Below are 19,768 nucleotides of genomic sequence, written 5' to 3'. Positions count from 1 at the left end.
TATTAGCAATATATTTCTGGACTAGTCATTTCAATAATTGGCATTCACATGGGTATTTTCTTTTGTTTAAGACATTAAGCCTGATCTTAAATTTATATTGCACTTGGAGATGAAACAAAAAAAGTGTTCATTTGAGAAATAATTTTTGTGAGGAATGTCGGGGGAAGGGATAGTTAAAAATTCTTAGAATGCATGAATTCATTTCTCTTCTGTTCTCTTATTCCAGGTTTTCAAATTAAACCCTTCACATCCCTTCGTTTTGTGTCTGAACCTTCTGATGCTGTCACGATGCGGGGTGGAAATGTCCTGCTCAACTGCTCTGCTGAGTCTGACAGAGGAGTTCCAGTCATCAAGTGGAAGAAAGACGGTCTCATCCTAGCCTTGGGCATGGATGACCGGAAGCAGCAACTCCCTAATGGGTCTCTGTTGATACAAAACATACTTCATTCCAGACACCATAAACCAGATGAAGGACTTTACCAATGTGAGGCATCGTTGGGAGATTCTGGCTCCATTATTAGCCGGATAGCAAAAGTTGCAGTAGCAGGTACGTAGATATTTTCTTTTACTTTCTCCTACTTTCCTTTATTTTCTATTCTTTTTAGGAAAAACAAATACTCCTTCTAAAAGCAATGTACATTTTTGAGACTTTTGTTTTAATTAAAATAGTTATATCTTATAAGTTGTCATATGGTAGTTCATGATTATGTCAGGTTAACTTTACATCGTTTTTATGTGTTGGGAACATGTGAAATTACTCTTTTAGCAATGGTGAAATACACATTACAATCATAATTATGGCCACCACACTGAGTAATCAATCTAGAATGTATATTTCTTCTAATTAATACTTTGTCCCACTGTCAGATAGCACCCATTTCTCACCCATCTAACCCAGCAAGACTGAGTTAATTATCATTCTTTTTTCTGTGAATGTGATAATTTACATTCTACATGTAAGGAATCTAAAAGCATGCATTATTTGTCCTTTTTTCTTTTGACTTACTTAGCATAATAATTTTGAGGTTTGGCAACATTGCTAACAAATTTCCTTCTTGTTATTGATTAATGATGTTTCATTGTACATGTCCCACAGTTTCTTTACCTCTTCATCTGCTGTTAGCCACATAGGTTGATTCTAACCTTTGACATTATGTCTATTAATGCAAGAAGACATCCCCTTGTCTCATTAACTTCATCTCTAGGAGCTACATGGACCAACCCAGTAATATGCTTAAAGTATCTTATGTGGCATCTATTGTTAGTTTTCTGAGACACTTATCCATAATGGCCATATTTCAGTTTTGCCACCAATGGTGTACATTTGTAAATGAGACAAAAGAGGGTTAAATGACTCATATCTCAATGTCTTTTACTAACTTTCCTTTTCAATTAACATAAAAGAAAACAACAGGTGCATCTCAGTAGCATGTGCAGCTCTGGGTGATTTGCTTTCAGAACAAAGCTGACTCATGCAGAGTCACTGCTTTAAATGAATAAGAGGACAGTTTATTAATAAAATATTAGAAAAATTGTACCCTAATCAATTCTATTTTACAGATTCAATGTTGTTAAACTTTTGTAAAATTGATGCCTTAAGCCCTGACAACAATATATTTTACTTTAATCACAGAGTCCAAATCCATAACTAGACCTCTAGTAAGAAATAAAAATGTTCCATTAGTGCTTTCAAATGCATCTCCCTTATTGACATGTAACCTCAATGTTCTATGATGAGATAGACACTTTCCTTTTCATCTGTGAACATCAAAATATGCAGAGATTATATAAAGAGGATGAGTGGAGTATTTTGATAGTCAAGACATTGCCATACCTACTCCATCTTTTGGAGCATCAGTTGGAGAATATCCATGAACATTTTCTGTTACCCAGGTAGTGCTAGATCTGTGGGGAAAGGCACCAAATCTTTGCTTTTACTGGTTTCTGTAATGACTTAAGTTATATTTTGACTATGATGTATTACACATGCTGGTGTCTGTGTGTATATGTAAAATATAAATTTACATATATATGTATATACATATATATATTATATATATACATACATTGTACATATATATGTACAATATTCTATTTGATATTAACATCAAATAGAACAAACAAAACATAAAATAAAAGTTTATCTAATGATTAAGCATATTTGTAAGCTATTTCCAATGTTAATCTTTCATTTTCACTAAAAAATAAAGCAAACATAGTAGCCAAAAGAACATTATATATGCATTTGATTCTGTCCTAGATGTCATCTAGTCTAGATATATCCTGGAAGATTAGTCAACATAAGGACTCTCATATTTTCAAATAACACTAAGAAGAGAGTTAAGCATAACTCTGAAACCACCAAAGTCTTCTCCTTTCTCTCTCTCCTCTCTGTCCTTCCTTCTCTCCTCTCTCTCATCTCTCCCACACTCTTTCTCTTCTCTCTCTCTCTCTCTCTCTCTCTCTCTCTCTCTCTCTCTCACACACACACACACACACACACATACTCACACTCTCTCAGTTACTGAAAGATACAATGTGAAGCTGTGAAGACCTGGATTTCACACAGATATGTTAAAAGTACGAACTCAGTTTAGCTTCCAGCCATATTCATTGACTTCTTTTACTACATCAATGGTTTTACCTTCTCAAAATGACCATGCTGTAAGTCTGACTCTGAAGTTGCTAGCATTATGAGGTGGGATTACCTTTAGGGGCATTAGTGCCCCAAAGTGGGCATACAGTGAGCTGAAACATGCTTGGAAATAGTCAACAGAGTTTCACCTGGAATGGGCCATAAGGAAACTAAATTCTGTTCACCCTAATCTCAGAAGACCAACTTTTAGAACTGTGAGAAACAAACTCCTACCATAGATGGACTACTCAATTTCTAGTATTTTGTTATAGCAAACTAAAGTAGGATCATCCATATCAGTTATATCAGATTTTCCCTCAGTAAATGTATTCTTCTGGATAGTATCCTTTTTATCAGCACCATAGTCAGCCATTCTCATTTGTCCTAGATGGACCTAAGTTTGGCATTGTGAAGTCCTATATTCTGGAAAACTTTTCAGTTGCCAAGCAAAACTGAGATGTTTGTTCATTATGCTTAATGGAAAGCCTGCTTGATTTAGTAAGGACATCATAAAGTAATGTTTCTCAACTTTCTTATTGCTGCAACACTTTAATACAGTTCCTTGTGATATAGTGACCCCCAACTATAATATTATTTCATTGCTACTTCACAACTATAACTCTGCTGCTGCTGTTATGAGTCATAATGTAAGTATCTGACATACATGCTATCTGATATGCAACTAGGTGAAAGGGTCATTCAACCCTTCCAAAAGGGTCACCACCCACAGTTTGAGAAATACTGTGCTTGAGAGATAAGTGGGGAAATATCCTGATCATGAATACCAAGATTTAAGTTACCTGGAACTAGTGACTACTGAATGTCTGAAATTTGACTGATGCATATAAAGTATAGAGTGGATGGGGCTTTAATATTAATTGTGATTAATTAAGAGGAGCATGTTGGACAGGTGCTGAGAAACAGGGAAAAGCTATGTATCTGAAAAGAGTGACACGCTTGACTTTGTGTAACCGGTATGTTTCTGGAATTGTGGATTCTATCCATCTTCTGTCCAGGGAGCCAAAATATCTCTGCTGATAAGAATGAATCAGACTGAAGTTTTGATACCACTACAAAAGGCATCTTTATCTGTACTGCTAATGAAAATTTCCTGAATGTTGCAATTTCTGTTTTCCCTGTAAACCAGGTTCAGTTTTATGTTTTCAGAGTTTCAGTGGTGAAATGATAAATGATTTCTTCCCTGTGAGTTATTAAAATAAAGTTGCTTTGACTTTAGTATTCTGTGAAAGTGTATGCTCAGGAATACAGTCATTGAGTTGCAGTCTAATATTAGATTGTATCATTTCAAGGCAATAAGTTTCTTCATAGCATTTTAAGCACTTACCATGCTGTTTGGCAACAAAGAATACATCAATGTTATGTCTGCAGAGGTTAAGATTGCCAAATCACTAGAATTCACAAGGGCCATATATCTTCCTTGCAATAAAGACCATGGTCTTTAGTTTTTAGAGCATTAGCAGTCAATAAACCAGTTACTACTAAAAGGCCAGAATCTGCTTAGTTTGGGTAAGAAAAACAAAAACAAAAAAACTAGCTCTTATGTATCCTCAGGTACAGTGTAAAGCCCATTAATGCATTGCTCCTCTCTGGTTTGACTTTCTCAAAGTGTTTTTTGATAAAAAAGAAAAGTGGCAAATGAAATCAGTCAGAAGTCTTTATGCAGTCGTCTTGCCATGTGCCATTCATTTTGTTTCCAGGAACCTCTCAAGTGCTCTTTAAATCCTGAGTACGCACTTCTCTGGAGAGAGAAAGAGAGTAGAGAAGATAAGTGGGGGCACAATCCCAGCCAATTTTTTCAAGGTTGCAATGTAAAAAGCTAATAAAAGTGATTTGTTTTTTGCAATTTTGTGTACAATTAGTAAAACATGATGAACTCTCAAATCTCCATTTGAAAGTAATGTTATCATGTGACCAGTGTTGGCTTTACTGGGAATGTCACATTTATCCTAACAGTTGTAACGTAAGAGGCTGCAGTCTTTCTGTTCCATGCCTAACTGTGTGTAGCAGGAAAGTTGAGCTTGAGGAGAGGAGGGATGCCTGTTATTTCCTGCCATGCTATTCAGCTCTTACCTAAAGCATCCATTGTGCTTAGCTGTAAGCATGTATCTTACCCATGGTGACCTGGGCATTTTCTGCATCTGGACAGATATACCTCCATCATGCTCTTTCCCCCTTCCCCTTCCTTACTTTGCCTCTATTTTTATTCTTTATTATACTTGATCATATTTAAACACCCCTACAGCTTATCATGTATAAATATATTTGATAGAACATGTTTTACATCTCAACTATTTTGTCAATTCAAAACTACAATTCCTGCTCCAAAATAAATGAGAGTATTCTACGCCAAATTCAAGTATTCACTCCCTAAGAACACAAATTCAAGTTTCCCTGAATGGCATGTCACAGTCACAGTCATAGTCACAGGGAAAATAGGAGTTCGTAAATCAATGAATTTATCAAATATGTTGACAGGGGCATCAGTAGATATGTTACAGCACAGTGGAAAAAATTTTGCTATAGGTTGGTCAATTTATTACATTCAACAAACTTTGTGTAATAACTATGAGATAATAGGATGAGTAGAGTCTGCTAATAACTGACTACTAAAAAGGAACTATAGATAGGATACAAATTTTGCTTCTTAATCTATTGCAAAGTCCTAAACAGTCATTCAAAACAGACATGAGTTTTTGAAGTTCTTCCACAATACACCCCACAAAGAGTTAGATGACTAAAATCAGAACATACACTATGCTGAAATATCCATTCCATTTTAAAGAAATGGGCTTACTCTGTAACACAGAATATCATGATGAACATATGGAGAGTCCAGTATACTGTTTTCCCTTCATATGTTGACATCTGCCTGAGTCTCTGGCTTTTGGGTATCACATTCTCTCTCTCTCTCTCTGTTTCTCTCTCTCTCTCTCTCTCTCTCTGTCTCTCTCTCTCTCTCTCTGTGTGTGTGTGTGTGTGTGTGTGTGTGTGTGTGTGAATGAGTGTGAATTTTCATGTATACAGTTCATGTGGACCTCAGAGGGCAGTCTTGATTGTTCCTCAGGTGCTATCCTTTTGTCAATCATTGTTCTGGAGTTTTTAAATTAGTCTAGGTTGACTTGTTATACCTCTCACTTGAGTTATAAACTTGTTGCCTTATTGATGGAGGTTCTGGAAATGGAATGCAGGTCTTTGTGTTTGATGTCAAACATCAGCTCTGTGATCACTTTAAATGCCATCTACATTGTAAAGTTGTAGTGTAAGGTAAGATCATCATTTAATGAGGACAACTATTATTTTATCACTGTTACTAATTGAAAACTTTCAATGATTCTTGTTGTAGTTTAACACATTTGAGTCAAATAAAATGACTACAATCAAACATATAAATAAATGTTATATACTTAAATCAGAAAACTGCTATTACCATCTATAAATTCTTCTTGAATTTAGATTTCAAAAATTTGAATCAATTTATGATATTTTTCAAAATACCCCTAACTAAAATATTCATTTATGATCCCACCAATGAAGTTAATATATATCATATTGGTTATATCAGCATCTATAGATAGAGTACTGCTTCAGTTGCTTGTGGAAAATATTCTGGGTCCTTTTCTCAGCTTCATTTATATCTTTTCAACAGTAAAAGATATACTGAAGCAGAACCCATGGTGTGTGGCAGTTAGTTAGACTCCAAATTTCATGCATCTGTTGTCTTCAAGAACTCAGTAAGACCAGTATCAAAGAATGAAAGATAGGAACATAGTTCTCATGACTAATCATAGTAGATCGACCTCATTTCATTGTCCAGTGATGTAATCATGGCCACACACACACACACACACACACACACACACACACACACACACACACACACTTTCTACATAGCTGTTTGTCCAAACATAGTTTCTGTAGGTTCCAGGGGTACAGATGGAAGCTGAGAGAAACATCTGCTTGTCCTTACATTATTGGAGTGGGGCAAACTTCAACAAAATAAAGTGATAGTCACTATAGATTTGTGATACAGCTCTGGGTTCAGATAAACTTCATTTTGTTAACTTTTGAGCCTTTATATGTTAATACTAAAACCACTTGCTTTACTTTGCAGAGCTCCCCCAGAATACCTGTATGTTCTCTTCCACAGTGCTTAAGGAATTTTGGTGCTGATGTTGACAGGCAAAGGAGAGTATAGGATGGTATATGATATTTCTAATAGACACTGGAACAAAAATTCTCCAATGAAGGACACAAAATAGTCTCTCATCACTTCACTTCTCAACATAGCTAAAGTTAAAAGCTCTGGATAACCTAAGCAAACAATCACTCATTTTAATTCAGATTAAGCTTTTAAAATATAAACTGGTAAAAATAATAATAAAATAGCAATTGATTTTACTTATAAATCCTTTCTCAATTTCTTCAAAATATCAATTATATTGAAGAAATACCATGATTTATTTGGATGGTTTTGTTATCAAAGCTGTATATTCAATACAGGCTTATTACAAAACTCTCTTGAAAACTAGAGAACCTGCATTTGTTAAACATGCATATGTGTCTTCTAGGAACACACTTTATTTTTTAAGCGATTTTGTGCTTCAAGCCAAGATTGCACATTATTTTTTGTTCTGTTTCTTGAAGATCAAGAAAATAAAAGAGCAACTAAATTGCATTTACTTCCGTTCTTATGTCATTCAAGGAGATATTTTCTTTTTCTTTCCAGTTACAATCATTACAATAGATATTTCAAGGTGCAAACTGCTCAATTTTGCTTTTAAATAACCCAGGCATTATAATTAAAATTCCCCTTGTGTTTTTTTAAAATAATTAGTTACTTGTGGAGCTGCTTCCATGAGTTCCCTTCCAGAATGCCTCCCATTTAAATGACTTATGAAATAATTAGGGGAAGCATATTATGGTGAGAGAAGCAAGAAGAGCCTTTTGTGAAATGATAACCTGACCTTTCCATTCTTGCTTAAAAGGAAACAGGAGAAAGCTTGTCTAAAGGGAAGGAGAATAAAATACATTGCCCCAGGTCAGTCAAATGTTATATAAAGAAAACAGCAAGAGAAATGCTCAGATTCCTTTTCTCTACAGGAGCAAATATAAGAATCTTGCCTAGAAGGTCATGTTCATTCAGTGAGGTAGTTTGGAAAATGTATCCCAGGGTCTTGGACCCTCTGCAAAGTCTATTTTAGAAAGGTTCAGTTGCAGACTGAAGCTTCCCATTTCACACGCACAGTAATGCTGTTTACTTTCAATTGATGTGAAGGGAAATAAATTTGTCTGACTCTATAATTCTTAATGGCCTTAATTATATCCAATTTAGCTAAATACTCTCGCTATTTTCTGGTTAAAATATAAAAGAGAAAGAACATGGATGGAATTGTTGTATGTATACTGGTCTACAGCTTTTATTGCCAAATAAACCTTGGCTAATCACTGATATTACCCTCAACTTAAATAATTGAACTTTAAAGAGTAGGATTTTATGTTTCTCAATTAACTTTGTAATAAGTTAGAATCAAAACATATCCCTGACAGGCTAGAAAGAGTTCCTTCAATAGGAAATGGAAATAGAGAACTTGACTGTAGAAAAGTCAACAAAATGTATTTTAAAAATTCTCCAATCTTTCACTTTATTTGCCTTGCTGTACATTCTAATTCACAAGGCAATTCTAGTAGTTAATTACACATCCAAATTTAATCTGTGTCAGAAGAGTGCTATTTTTGTCATCTTTTCTTATGGTGTCCACAGTGTGTTTTTTGCTGGCATTGTAATAAAGGTGTAATAGCAAAAATAATTCAGGTGACCATAATCAGAACTTATTTTTCTTCTCACATACAAGACTTCGATGGAATATAGTAATTTATTTTTAGTGATTTAAAAAATTAGCCTAACAATGTTTTAAGTCACCAGTAAGAGAAAGTGACACTATTTAACTCCTGTATCTCAAGATTTGTGATACCTATTCAACATAGGAAAATACTTATATGAGAAAAGTGTAGCCTTTGCTTAACCAAAGTCTTGGCACATGAGCCATGACAAATGGAGACTCGAAGATCTATGCGTGGAAGGGTGTGGATGTGTTTCCTCCTACATGTATGGAAAAAATAAGTAATGCTAGAGAAGTATGACTTGAAAGATATGTCATGTATGATGGTAATAAACCAGAAGGCTCTCAACATAGCCTCCTCCTTCATTCTCCTTAGACCTCTTGCATTTGGCTTCCCATAGTAGGAGTCAGTTAACCTATGCCATAGAACATTTGCAGTATGTTTTAGCACATTTAAGTCAGGTAATTTCACAGAGAAAGAGTGAAGAGTAAGTACTTGGATTGCTACATGTCTTATTTTTTGATGGCGTTTCTCATGGACCACCTCTACTTAGCCTAATTACTCATTGTTGATCTCTAAATTTCTAATGAAATTTAAGCTGGAAGAAAAGGAAGGGCATCTTTACTTTCATGAATCAGTATCTGGTACTGATCATTTCTGTCAGTGTTTCTTCTAGGGAAGTTTAGCAATTAAGCAATGTTACATGAAGATCTTTGAAAGAAAGTGTTTATTTATATTTCTTACATTTTTGCACACCTAGAGAAGATATTTGTACCTAAAGAATGCTACAAGTTAAATGATCTAAGTCATCTTATTCTTTTTCTGTCATGATTAACAACAAAATATTGAAGACAAACCGTAAACACAGTTGCACTCTATAATGTATGTTTTTGAAAATGCTGAATAAAAGTAATGAACATAATTATTCATGTCTCCTAAATGTATTATTTTAATAGTCTACTTATTAACTTATATCTATATCTATGTAATCTATAATAATAAAAGTAATTGGCCACTTGTCTCATAATTATTAAATATGCCTTCTATTAGAGGTGAGAGAATAATTAAATTGAGTTACTGAGATGCCTGAAGCCACCACATTCTTGATACAGCAAGAGACTTGATTTGGATTTAGGGTCATAATGTTGGCACAAAACAGAAAAAAAAAGATGACACATGTTTTTCATGGCAATAAAATATGCATAGTAGATTTCTTTCCTGCATAATATAACAAGACTAAGTGCATGTGCATGCGTATACACACACACACACACACACACACACACACACACACACAGAGAGAGAGAGAGAGAGAGAGAGAGAGAGAGAGAGAGAATTTTGATTCTCACAGAATTCTTTCAAAGGTTTCACAAAACTTAATGCCAAAGGTCAGAGAATTTTCACCTCAAAGGTTTGCTTTGAAACCTTTCAGAATATATGAGAGGCATCCTTCACACAAGAATGTATCCAGTTCATTAATTTAGGATTTTCTCTTTACTAAATTCTTACATGAAATAACCTGTTCCAAGTGCACCATGGGAGTCCCTGTTGGAAAGTAACTAAGTACTGAGGTATTGGTTCCTAGAATACCACCATTCCTTCTGAATCAGAGAGAAAATTCAACTACTGATTGGTAGACATCAATATGCTGTGAGTGTAGCTTTTCTCTTTGAATTTCTCATCATATTCACTATATGATTAGGTTTTCACCATGTGTTTCCCAACCTAGCTCAACCAAAGAGAAGTGGCCATCAATACAGAACATAGCTAACCCCCACCTTGCTCAACCAAAGAGAAGTGGCCATCAATACAGAACATAGCTAACCCCCACCTTGCTCCCATTCTATTTAGATGGCTTGCCTTGGCTAAGCCACTATAACTTAAACCTAATGATAAAAACTACAATCACAAAATCCAACCATTTGGTTTATAACCTCTGAACTGTTGCTCTATTACTTCCATTTCTAAAACGAATGATTTTTACCAGAAAGAAAAAAGTATTTTGTTGTAACCCTGAGTCTTTTTGCACCCTAACAAAAGGCCACTCATGGGGTTCATTTATAGTAATTCTACCTAGAACACTTCATCAACAAGAAACCCATTTAAAAACCATGTAAGAGACTAAAACACCAATACATATTCAACAATTAGTATCAGCCATGATAGACTTTATTGCACTGGATTTTTGTGGGCTCTCTTGAAAGGCAATTCAGGTCTAAATGCTAGAGTAGGATATGAGAAATTTGTATTATTTATTTGATCCAGGCACTGGTTCAAACATTGTCCATTAGGGCAGGGCTCTGGTGTGTTGGATACATTATAACTCAACATTTTGTCTGTTTATCTGATGATTTCTATTAGAATCCTGCCCAAGGGACACCTCCATTTGGAAAATATGACTGCAGATTACATAAATGGACATACTGACATGCCTCCCACATGCTCACTGCATGTTTCAGGAGTTTCTATTGAGAAATGATTCTCAGACTATGAAATTCTTTAATGGCAAAGGATTCCATTGTTACTAAACTCTTCACAGACTTGTGGGAAACCCTTCCCATTGTCTAACTGTGGAATATTTTCTCAAATTCATTCTTTCTCTGAGTTATTTTCTAGAAATCACTAAACTCATTCTATTATTATTATTATTATTATTATTATTATTATTATTATTATTATTTTGGTTTCTCAAGATAGGATTTCTCTTTGTAGCTTTGGAACCCATCCTGACACTCTGTCTGTAGACCAGGCTGTCCTCCAACTCAAAGAGATTCACCCGCCTCTGCCTTCTGAGTACTGGGATTAAAGACCTGCACCACCACTGCCCAGCCTGTCTTGATTATTTTCAACATAAATCATTATTTTGACATAAATGTTATTCTTTGATCTATTTCATTACTTAATTCTATATCTTGGAGATTTTTCTGTTCACCCACATCAGCCTATTTTTTGATTATTGTGTAGTAATAGAGGATTTGCCATTCATACAACAATATTCTGTTTCTAATTTTCCAGTTTTCAAATAACACACCAATGTGTGTTTTTATATTTAGTATATTTAAATGAATACCTAGCAATGTAATCACTTAGTCAGAATGTGAGTATATTAATTGATACTGATAGGTTCAAGATCCTCTCTCCATATAAACCCAAACATCGGAGGCTAGAATTTATTTTACTACAAACAAATAAACAAAAAATAAAGCTGGTTTCACCTTTACTTGCAAAATTCATCACAATCAACTGCATATGTCAGAAAGATGGTGAATTGAAACTGTTGAGAAAAAGCCAAAAATATGTTAGAGAGAATCTTACATACAGCATTCTACCAGAATGTCTTACAATTTGTCAATAAGAAATATGTCATTCTGACTTTGTCTGAAAGGAAATGTTTAGAAGCCTCACTCCATGAACTGGTATTGTGAGATGGACTCTGCTTTTAGGTCAACACTGACATTTTCTAGACTCCACACCCTTGTCACAGTGTCAGTATGCCACATAAACACACCATAGAAGAAGAGGATTGTTTCTAGTAGCTCTAGGGCCCTATGGAGTCTGGCCTGTGCCTTTTTCTCTGGCTTTATTTGAATATCAAAATCTAGACATACAGTTTTGATGGAAGGTTGCTAAGCACATGTATTGTGTTATCTATGGCTTTGTATATTTATTTTATGTGTTTCATTTTATCACCTCTTGTGCTAATTTTACATCTTTTTAAAGACAATTCTAATGGCCTGCCTTCAGGTGACTTTAGTTTCATGGGTTAGAAGTACTATCCTATTTTTGTTATGCATAACCTGTCAAAATACAGGGCACAGTCCTCTGTATCTATAATATTACTAGATATATAGGCATTTTGCAGCTGGCCAATGATCCAAAAAGGCACTTCTCACATGATCAAAGGGCATCTGGTTTAGTTTCCCTACATGTCAGTCCATTATAAACATCATTTGTTGAATGGAGTGATATGGTAGTTAGCATTTAGACACAAATATGATTTGGAACCTACCTCTAGCTGTTTGCTACTTCTGTATAACGTAAGTGACACATGACTTAGTTTTCCCAGCTATACAGAGGAGTCGTAGGCTGGGTGTGTATTGTCAAAGGATCTCATAGCTATAAATTTGTAATGCTCAGCAGCAGGCTTAGAAAACAGTAGTGGCATATGTTCCAAATAACATGAGAAGAATTAGCCCAATATAGAATTCCATGGAAATATATAAGAGCAGCTCATGAAGAAACATCCTTTTCCTCTGGGGATAGGGATGACATAAGACATATCTTCTGGTTCTCTGTAAGAATGCAACTATTTTTAATGAACATGAAGTTAGCCATTCCCTGACCATATGAGTCCTGGGCAGAAAAGTGACATTATGTGTGTCCTTAGTACCAGTATAGTGGAGGAACAGCAGAAACTCTGCATGAGTCATCTGTTGAATAAAATTATACACCATCAGAAAATATGTGTATAATACTTCGAATTTTATTTCATTTTATTATTTTGAAACACAGTACTTTCTTCTCACTCTGCAATACTGACAGGTAGAATTTGTCAATACATTGAAGAGTTTTCTCTATAGTAGTACAAGTGTCACTTTTCCTTCCAGAAATGCATGAGACTGCAAGTTAGCCAACTCTCCAGCTCTCCATTAACACATAAATGTAAATTGTCATTAAAGGCATAAGATGTTCCTGGGTTTCAGAGAATCAGGCTAATTGAACAGCTATATTTTCATATAAATCTTGATTAGTTACAACTGACATAGGAAATTGTCCCCCACTTTATGCTCACATTAAAACATACAGGCTGTAGCTCTAGTTTGCCGGGCGGTCTAAATGTATTTCTTCCAACAAAGCAATCTTTTCTAAGATTACCCCTGCCAAATTTGTACCAATGTCTGTAATGGACATGTTTCCCTTTAAAGGGTACTTTTTTGAAAAGCTTTTCCTAGTAAGCATTTTAATGATCAGCATTGTTTATGTGGACCATGTAATTATGCAAACAACTTGTGCCTTTCCCTACTAGCACTCTGATAACTTCACATGCCTTCACAAAATGTGAATAAGATTGCAAGATAATGTCCCAATAAGCACTTTAGTGCTTTGGAAAGAAAATGTGAGTGCCGTGTTTAGAATGTGTGCTCAGCACAGTGACAATAACAAAGATGTTTGTAAAGGAAACAGCAGGAAAAATGGCACCAGAGGTTGGAGGAGGGAAGGCATTTGGTGAAGTGAGAGATGTTAAATGCTTTAATTTTCTTCCTTGCCAGTACAATCTTGTAAAACAAGGTGACATATTAAATTTTGTATACAACAGTGGCTCCAAGAGTCTGTCACCATTTTCCTATGAACTCTATTCCCAGGACTTTATTTATAGCTCACTTCAGGAATTTACTCTGCCCTGACATTTGCAGTGCAAGGTCTTACCTGGGTACATGTGTTTTACGTGTTTTAAAAATTATGAGTTTAGCCATTTCTCATTTATACACAATGACCTTTTAATGCATTGCTTGGCTATTCTGCCTCAACAACTGCTTGAAAGCAGAGGGCTTTTGAGAGACAGGTAACCAATTGGGGAAATCTACAGATCCAGTCAATACATATCTACCCTGTGACTTTTCTTTACTGAGTCTCAAGGTCACACTTACCACTCAACCAAACATGGAGATTGCAGTTTCTTTATACCATTCTCTTCATTTTGGACTAAACTGTGTCACCTGAGGTATATACTGAACAAAATATATACAGACATGATGCTGATTGACTTGAGAATTCTTAGTCTCCAGTCTGTTTATTTTAGCATTTGTATTATTTTTTAAAAGCCAGAAGACATTTTTCTTTAGTTTCACAAGTGTGTGCTCTTATCTTAGTGTTTTGATATCTATGTGTATGTGAAAGTGTTTAAAGATGGATATTCTCCCAAATTTATCATATTAAATATGTTGTAGGTTTTAAACCAATATTAATAATGCACTTACCCTTCTAATACCTTATACTTTGGATTGTTTGCTGTTAAGTCTAATAAATGTTCCTTTTAGGAAAGTAACTAGAAAAGAGGGAGGAAAATAAAAAATACAGCAGAAAAAAACATACCAATATCAGTCTTTGAATGTCTTAATGACTGACTATTAGAATGTGTTCTGAAAAGAATTTCATACACACAGATAGTTTATAAACACTAGGCATTCCCTCAGTGAAGACAAGGACTAGAATCATCATCTCTAGGTGGTTTCAAGGTATTTTTATGAAACTGCCATTTTTGATGTGCATTTAGTATTACATTACTTTTGGATATGTATGAGAAAACTCAGAATATAATTCTAACACTTCTTCACATCATTATGCCACATACTAAAAAGACAATATTAATATCCTTCACTACCAACAGTAATTAGTGTTATTAAATACTTTCCTTCTTGATGCATATGGTAGATTTCTGGGTCTACATTTTTTTTATATATAATGTATCATTCTTTTATCATATATATGGAAATATGACATTTGTTTCTCCTTACATTTTTCTATCAATAACATACAATACCTGCCCTTGTAAGTGGAATATCTTATATATTTTTAGTCAAACCATTAGGATGTGAAAACCTTCAAAAACATGAATGTGCACAAAAGTTTATATTCTCCCTATTCTATATTACAAAAATAGAATGAAAGGCAATTGATTTCCTTTGGAGATTTCCACTTCACCTTATTGATATCTTTCTCTGTCTTCTTTTGGTCCTATGGCAGAGAAAATCTTCAGTCTATCCACCTGTCCAGCTGGAACCCCAGGAGATGCAAGTTCTCACTATCACCTACCATGTACTAGTTGGGTAGCAAAGTGGCTCTAGTTTCTAAAAACTTTATTTGCAAAGATCTTTGAATATGGTATTATTGATAAAATGTGTGTATGTATTAAGATGTGTATATATAATGGACATATAGAATGTGTAATTTGTATTTTAGTCTCCTCAGACAGTTATTTTCTTCATGTGACTTTTCTCATTAGTTTGAAATGTTTCACAGATTGCTACAAATGCTGTGACTTTTATGTTAGAGAACCCCAACTCTTCCTGCCCATTATGTTTTTATGGTGTTAGTGATCAAGTCTCCCTCTATCCTCAAAACTCCAAAGGCAATCTCTAGTGATCACAATAACCAGAATATCGTCTTACATGAGGATGAGTATTTTAGCTCTTGTAAATGAGTGAGATGTAGTGTTTGCCTTTTTGTACCCAACTTAAATTAATTTGATATCCTTTATTGACATCCATACTGACATAAATAAAAGCATATCATGGCTGCATTATATTGATTTATTGTAAGGAGTATGGTTTTTCTGCTCACTGCCTGGTCTGTGCTGCCACGCCAGCCCCAAATAATGCACAGAGACTCTGTATTTGATATAATTCTGTTGGCCTGGTACTAGTTTCTTATCGGCTAGCTCTGTCTTAAGTATTAACCCATTTCTGCTGATCTATATATGTCTCTTACCGGGGAGCCGGCCGTCATACTGTTTTCTCCAGCCTCTCCATCTTGGCTCCTCCTTACTCCTTCCTCTTTCTTCCTTGTCTCCTAGTCCCTCCTATCTTCCTTTCCTATTGGCCAACAGTGCATTATTCATTAACCAGTATGAGAAACATATATAAATAATGGCATCTCCCATCATCTCCTCTTTTCTGTCTAAATAAAATGAAGGGTTTTAACCTTAACAGCAAAATATATATCACAACAGTTATCAAATAAGAATCACAGTTAACAATATTTAGTCCATTAACATTTAGCAAGATTAAAAGAAACTATTCTATAATCTATCCTATATTTGTGAGTCTAACGTCCTATATGTAACTTATCTTTAAGCTTAACTAAGGAAAACTATAACCATAACTATCTGTCTTCAATTCCTTCAAAGACCACAGAAGGATAGTATATAAACTCTAGAAATGACAGAGACAACTCACTGCCTGGTCACCCGAAGTTCTTTTTGTAATCTTCCATCTTCAGCCCATAGGCCATAGTGTGTCTGGCAGACTCTTCCACAAAGCAGGAAAGTTTAAACTGTCCGCCTGTGTTGGCAGTTTGTCAATCACTTTTCTCTGTGTCCTGCAGACTGTCTGGCAGACTCTTCCATGAAGCAGGAACCCTGTAGCAATGTTCATCTTGAATCAGCAGTCACTTTTCTATTGGTCCTGCATGTCCAGTTTATATAGCATAAAGTCAAACAGTCCAGACAAGAGCAGTATATTGTCCAAATGTCTAATCTTGCCATATTGGAAGTAAACTCCATAACGAGTGTCTTCAATGTCCATCTTCCTTTCTGACATAGGTGGTGTTACCACGAACAGTTGTGCCTCACTGTCAAGAAGAACCCTAAACCAATTTAAATGCCATATTCTGTAGTTCTTTGAAAGGTTTGAAAAATGCTTAATCTCAAATACATGTCTGTATATCTTAACTAACTTAACTATAAGACCTATCATAGGTACTATCTAAATATGTATTGAATTATACATTACATTTCTAAATGATCTATATAAACACAATACCTAAACAAGAGGAGAAATATACATATCACAAAATTGACCTTAAATTGTATCAATAAATGAAAATCCATTCCAAAAAAAGTATTCATATCTATACCATAATCCCCTTTTTACCTTTGAAAATATATTGATTGTGATCATTAACCATTTATAACCAACCACATTTAAATGAAAACAAACATTTATAAACAATATTTGGGAATTTGGGCATCATTCTTTCCAAACTATTTCCTGCTGATAGGGGGTGCTGTCATGGGGGAATCCTAAGAAGAAGCAGAAATCCTGGTTGTAGTCTGCGAGGCTGCTTTGTCCAAGTTGTTTTGAATGTTGGATCACCAGCGGGGCCTGGCTTGATCAAACCATATTAGTCTGGAAGGAATCCGCAGCTTTTCATTTTCTGTGGAAACAAAAATAGAAATCCTTTTCCCCAGTAACTTGTCCTTAGACTTAAATTTTTGAGTCAAAGCGTGTTTAAAATATATAAATTGAATTAATCCAGCAGTATTTCCTTTAACAGTTGTTTCCTCAGCAGTCAAACAATATAAAGACAATATAATGCCATATAGTACACAGATTCTTTTTGAGCTTTTCATTTTTACATGGCTTTATTATTACTCTTTATTCATTTATTCTTTAATTTTTTGAGACAGGGCTTCACTGTGTAACTCTTATCTGTCCTGGAATTTACTCTGCATACCAGGTTTACTTTGCAAATCACAGAGATCCACTTGCCTCTGTCTCCTGAGTGCTGGGATTAAAGGCATGTGCCACCACACCCAGCTATTCTCTGTCTTTTTAAAACCATTTTATTTTTTTTCCATGTCTACTTATATTTAAAAAAAAAAATGTAAACCTTTAGAGGTTTTTCTTAATATGAGTCTGTCTTTAATATAAATGTTTATATTTTTCTGGCCACGAGTCTTTTATCTGGTAAACAACAACATTGCTGAAATGAAAGTCATATTTGTTCCTGCTATGGTTTACCAAAGATGGCAGCAGGTACTTTTCCGCCAGCACTGAAAGCTGTGCCCACCGCCTTGGTCAAAGCTGCCATCTAGCAGGCATGCTGCCGGAGATGTGGTCGCTGCCATTGCCATCTCTCATACACACCAATAAATAGTTAGCAGAGTTATTTAAAAGCCTTGGGGTTTTTTGCCGCTTAGCTTAAGCTGAGTCAGGAACTTTCCCTTAAAGGAGCCACGCAATCTGCTTGTCTCTAGCAAGTCAGAGTCCAACCGAGAAAAATGTGGTTAGTAAGAAGCCTTGCTTGTTTCTGTTCTTTTGTTTCTAAAACCCTTTTTTTAAGCTTTTGTTAAATTTTAAGTGGAAGTTCTTATTAGCCACGTGGGCGCCATTTGTAAGAAGTATGGTTTTTCTGCCAGCCGCCAGTCTTGTCCTGCCGCCGCGCCGCCCCAAATAACACACAGAGACTCTGTATTTGATATAATTCTGTTGGCCTGTTTCTTGTTTCTTATCGGCTAGATCTGTCTTAATTATTAACCCATTTCTATGTATTTCCATGTGGTCTTACCAGCGAGAGGTGGCTGGCGGTTCTATTCTCTCCAGATTCTCCATCTTGACTCCACCTTACTACTTCCTCTTTCCTCCTTGTCTCCTAGTCCCTCCTATCTTCCTTTCCTATTGGCCAACAGTGCTTTATTCATTAACCAGTATGAGAAACATATAAATAATGGCATCTCCCATCAATTTATAATATATACACATATATTATTTAAATGTTCATCCATTGATGGAATTAATTTGTTCTATATTTTGGCCCCCATGAACATTGTTATAATAAATATGTGAATGTGTATATTTATTTTAAGAAAATATTTTAATTTTAGTGTGCAGTAGAATGGATTACATGGTAGTTCTATTGTTGGTTTCCTGAAAAATCTCCATAATAATTTCTTCTTAGTAATTTTTAATCTCCCTAACAGCTTCTGTGTTATCCTTTCTATCAATACCCATGAGCCTCTTTCATTTTTCTGTCTTTCTGTTAAGGGTCATTTTAACAATGGTGAGATGATATGTCATTGTGTTATTGAATTGCAAATCCCTGTGAATTAGTGATAGTGAAAATTGTTGTTCATACATGTTGGTTGTTGTATGTCTCCTTTTTAGAAATAACTGCCTAGACTTTTATCCTACTTACTACTTACAATCATGTTATTCTTGTTCTATTGTCTCTTTTTTATCATTTTTTTTTTTTTTTTTGCTATTGAATTACTTAAAGATATATATATGAACTCTTGGCCAATAGTTCTGGGGAGCTCATGGACCCCCAACTGATAGTTGGGAAACCTGCATAGAACTGACCCAGACCCCCTGAAAGTGGGTGTCAGTTAGGAGGACTGGCCAATCTATGAGACCTCTTGTAGTGGATCAGTATTTATCACTAGTGTACAAATGGACTTTGGGAGCCCATTCCACATAGAGGGATGCTCTCTTAGCCTAGACACATGGGGGAGGGCCTAGGCCCTGCTCCGAATGATATGTCAAATTTTGAAGTTCCCCCATGGAAGGCTCTCCTTGGAGAGCATAAAGGGGATGGGATAGGGGGTTTGTGGGGGCAGGGGAGGAAGGAATGGAGAGAAACTGTGATAGACAGGTGAAACAAGCTTATTTCTAATTTAAAAAGGAAAACAATATGTAAAAATAATTTAAAAAGAAAAAAAATACAGCCTTTTCATGTTCTGTTGTCCCACTTCACAATAGTACCTGCGGAAGC

At 35.2% G+C, this 19,768-nt stretch overlaps 1 protein-coding gene across 1 annotated transcript in view; it reads left to right on the top strand.

The window, feature by feature from the left end:
* Positions 1-231: 231 nt before the first annotated feature.
* LOC127213823 (netrin receptor DCC-like) overlaps positions 232-19,768 on the top strand; it is a gene marked incomplete at its 3' end in the record, with an annotated part of 148,513 nt that continues 128,976 nt past the window's right edge. Inside the window, exon 1 of the mRNA XM_051174275.1 lies at positions 232-547. Coding sequence (XP_051030232.1) covers positions 289-547 — 259 coding nt within the window. The remainder of the gene's footprint in view (positions 548-19,768) is intronic.

This window comes from Phodopus roborovskii, unplaced genomic scaffold, assembly GCF_943737965.1.
Source record: "Phodopus roborovskii unplaced genomic scaffold, PHOROB, whole genome shotgun sequence".
Lineage (NCBI taxonomy): Eukaryota > Metazoa > Chordata > Mammalia > Rodentia > Cricetidae > Phodopus > Phodopus roborovskii.
The sequence above is the reverse complement of the archived record's forward strand: the minus strand, read 5'-3'. Positions and strand labels throughout refer to the sequence as shown.